This window comes from Limulus polyphemus, unplaced genomic scaffold (genome assembly GCF_000517525.1).
Source record: "Limulus polyphemus unplaced genomic scaffold, Limulus_polyphemus-2.1.2 Scaffold11644, whole genome shotgun sequence".
Lineage (NCBI taxonomy): Eukaryota > Metazoa > Arthropoda > Merostomata > Xiphosura > Limulidae > Limulus > Limulus polyphemus.
Genome location: NW_013677254.1, coordinates 5689 through 8825, shown reverse-complemented (window position 1 = coordinate 8825; position 3137 = coordinate 5689). Strand labels below are relative to the sequence as shown.

The following is a 3137-nucleotide window of genomic DNA, read 5'->3' as shown; positions in this document are numbered from 1 at the left end:
GTGTAGTGTAAAAGAACAACGACAATCAAAAAACTTTTACACTACACACCCCTTTGATTGTCGTTGTTAAAGGGGTAAAGGGTTTGTATAGCTATTTTAAATCAAACAATTTAAACAAATTATAGGGTTTGTATAGCTATTTTAAATCAAGCAATTTAAACAAATTAAAGGGTTTGTATAGCTACTTTAAATCAAACAATTTAAACAAATTATAGGGTTTGTATAGCTATTTTAAACAAGCAATTTAAACAAATTAAAGGGTTTGTATAGCTATTTTAAATCAAACAATTTAAACAAATTATAGGGTTTGTATAGCTATTTTAAATTAAACAATACAGTGAAGTTAAAGGGTTTGTTGGTTTTCGCAGAAACTACGCGAGCGCCACCTGCGCTACCCATTCTAAATTTTGAAGCTGTATATTAGAGGGAAGGGCAGCTAGTGAAAACCACCCACCGCCGTCAACTATTAGACTGCTATTTATCAGACCGAATAATTGTATTTCACTGTTACTTTTATAACGCACCCACGGCCCCAAAGTGTCGAACGCGATTTATATATTTGTTGATAACATGGCGCGACTTCAGATCCACAGTTCGGCACACTAAATAGCGGGCCACGCCTCGCTCTAAGTTAATGAGAACTTACATGTAGATGTTAGCTTCGATAGTTCTAACAGGAACTTCATTAATTCCTGTTGAACACAGATGACGCAGACACGGCAAATTCAGTGCTTCCTGTAGAACGTTTACAAAACAGGAAACAGGAAATCCGCTACTCGCTATAGAGGAAACAGGTAATCCGCTATTTCCTATAGAGCAAACAGGTAATTCACTATTCCCTATAGAGCAAACAGGTAATTCACTATTCCCTATAGAGCAAACAGGTAATTCACTATTCCCTATAGAGGAAACAGGTAATTCACTATTCCCTATAGAGGAAACAGGTAATCCGCTATTTCCTATAGAGGAAACAAGAAATCCGCTACTCCCTATAGAGGAAACAGGTAATCCGCTATTTCCTATAGAGGAAACAAGAAATCCGCTATTCCTTATAGAGGAAACAAGAAATCCGCTATTTCCTATAAAGGAAACAGGAAATCCGCTACTTCCTAGATTATCCCCCAATGGCACAGCGGAAAGTCTAGGGAATTACAACGCCATAATTCAGGATTCGATTCCCCGCGGTGGGCACATGGGCACAGCAGATAGCCCAACGTGGCTCTTGCTTTAAAACAAACAAACAAACAAGTTTCCTAGACAGCATGATAGAATCAACTTTTTGCATTAAATCATACACATAAAACGTTAACGATGAATTTGAACATACAAACTTTCCCACCAGAGGGCATTGTTCTCGTATAAATAGTGACGTCTCGTGTGTGTTTCGAAGAATCAAATAAGTATAATGTCTGACATGCACGAGAACAGTGACATGTAACCAAATGTTATTAATCATTTCCGACGGAGTAAATATTTCACCACAAAGCAAGTCGTTGCTAAGGGATACAATATGTAAATCAGTGTCCTAGCAGTGATTTGAACTAATTTGTATTCTCTGCCTTGTAGTTTATGGCCTGACTACGCAAGCGCCCACAATAATCTGGGAACCCTACTTAGTGATCCTGTGGAGGCAGAACACCATTTTAAAGTCGCCATTGCTGTAAACTCCTATCACGCAAGGGCCTACTTTAACCTTGCCAATCTGTACAGGTAAGATATTAGGGTGTTTCTGTCAATTCTAAAAAAAGGGGACGAATGGGAGAAAAAAGCAAAACTTAGAAAAATGAACTTTAATAAACTTTATTCTTTACTTTCAACAAAATATTACAGGGGGAGGCTCCATCCGCTTTACACATGCGCAAAGTAAGTGTAATGGCTCAGTCAAAAAAATAGCAACATGACTGTTTTTTTTTGGGGGGGGGATTCCTATAAATAAAATCCGTATATTAATTCTGTCTGGTTGAATTGTAAATTTCCAATAAAAAGTAAAACAATAAATTTTACTATTTTGTTATTCAACTGTAGATTTATTAGCGGCTCAGAGAACGAGTTTTTTTTTTTTTATAAACTTTTAGCTTATAGCTCTGTCATCTCTTGACCGATTTGAGATTTACTTACAGTTTTCGACTCGGTAGGTCAAACTCTTTCGACTGATGTGTTTGACCACGCCCAATATCTCATAGATTAATTTCGTCTATTCCTGCCTAAAAGAATTTCAAGTGCTGCGGCTATTGAGGATTCCCTCTTGTTATTAATTGTGATACAGGATTTCAAGCTTGCCTGTCAGTGTTCTAGAGGGGCAGGCTTATGTGCCCCTAGAGTGAAGGACGTAAGGACTTTCTTTCTTGCAAGTAAGACGTCATGCCCAGATGTTAATATGCAGGCGTCCTCGTGCATTATTCCACTTGGAGTGTAAAGTGTACAGTACTAACCCTGAAAGAATAAGATTCACTGAACGAGGGTAGGCTCATAACACAATCGCACCTTTACACCACATACCCCTTTAACAACGACAATCAAACTTTTACACTACACACCCCTTTAACAACGACAATCAAACTTTTACACTACACACCCCTTTAACAACGACAATCAAACCTTTACACCACATAATTTCACTATATTGTTTAATTCAAAATAGCTATACAAACCCTTTAATTTGTTTAAATTGTTTGATTTAAAGTAGCTATACAAACCCTATAATTTGTTTAAATTGTTTGATTTAAAGTAGCTATACAAACCCTTTAATTTCACTGTATTGTTTAATTCAAAATAGCTATACAAACCCTTTAATTTGTTTAAATTGTTTAATTCAAAATAGCTATACAAACCCTTTAACTTGTTTAAATTGTTTAATTCAAAATAGCTATACAAACCCTTTGGGTTTGTATAGCTACTTTAAATCAAACAATTTAAACAAATTTTTAATTGTTTAAATTGTTTGATTTAAAATAGCTATACAAACCCTTTAATTTGTTTAAATTGTTTGATTTAAAGTAGCTATACAAACCCTTTAACTTGTTTAAATTGTTTGATTTAAAATAGCTATACAAACCCTTTAATTTGTTTAAATTGTTTGATTTAAATTAGCTATACAAACCCTATAATTTGTTTAAATTGTTTGATTTAAAGTAGCT

At 35.1% G+C, this 3137-nt stretch overlaps 1 protein-coding gene across 1 annotated transcript in view; it reads left to right on the top strand.

Annotated features, from left to right (window-relative positions):
* The window catches only part of LOC111083855 (transmembrane and TPR repeat-containing protein 1-like), a 10049-nt gene that overhangs the window by 5203 nt on the left and 1709 nt on the right, over positions 1-3137 (top strand). Inside the window, exon 3 of the mRNA XM_022380560.1 lies at positions 1567-1710. Coding sequence (XP_022236268.1) covers positions 1567-1710 — 144 coding nt within the window. The remainder of the gene's footprint in view (positions 1-1566; positions 1711-3137) is intronic.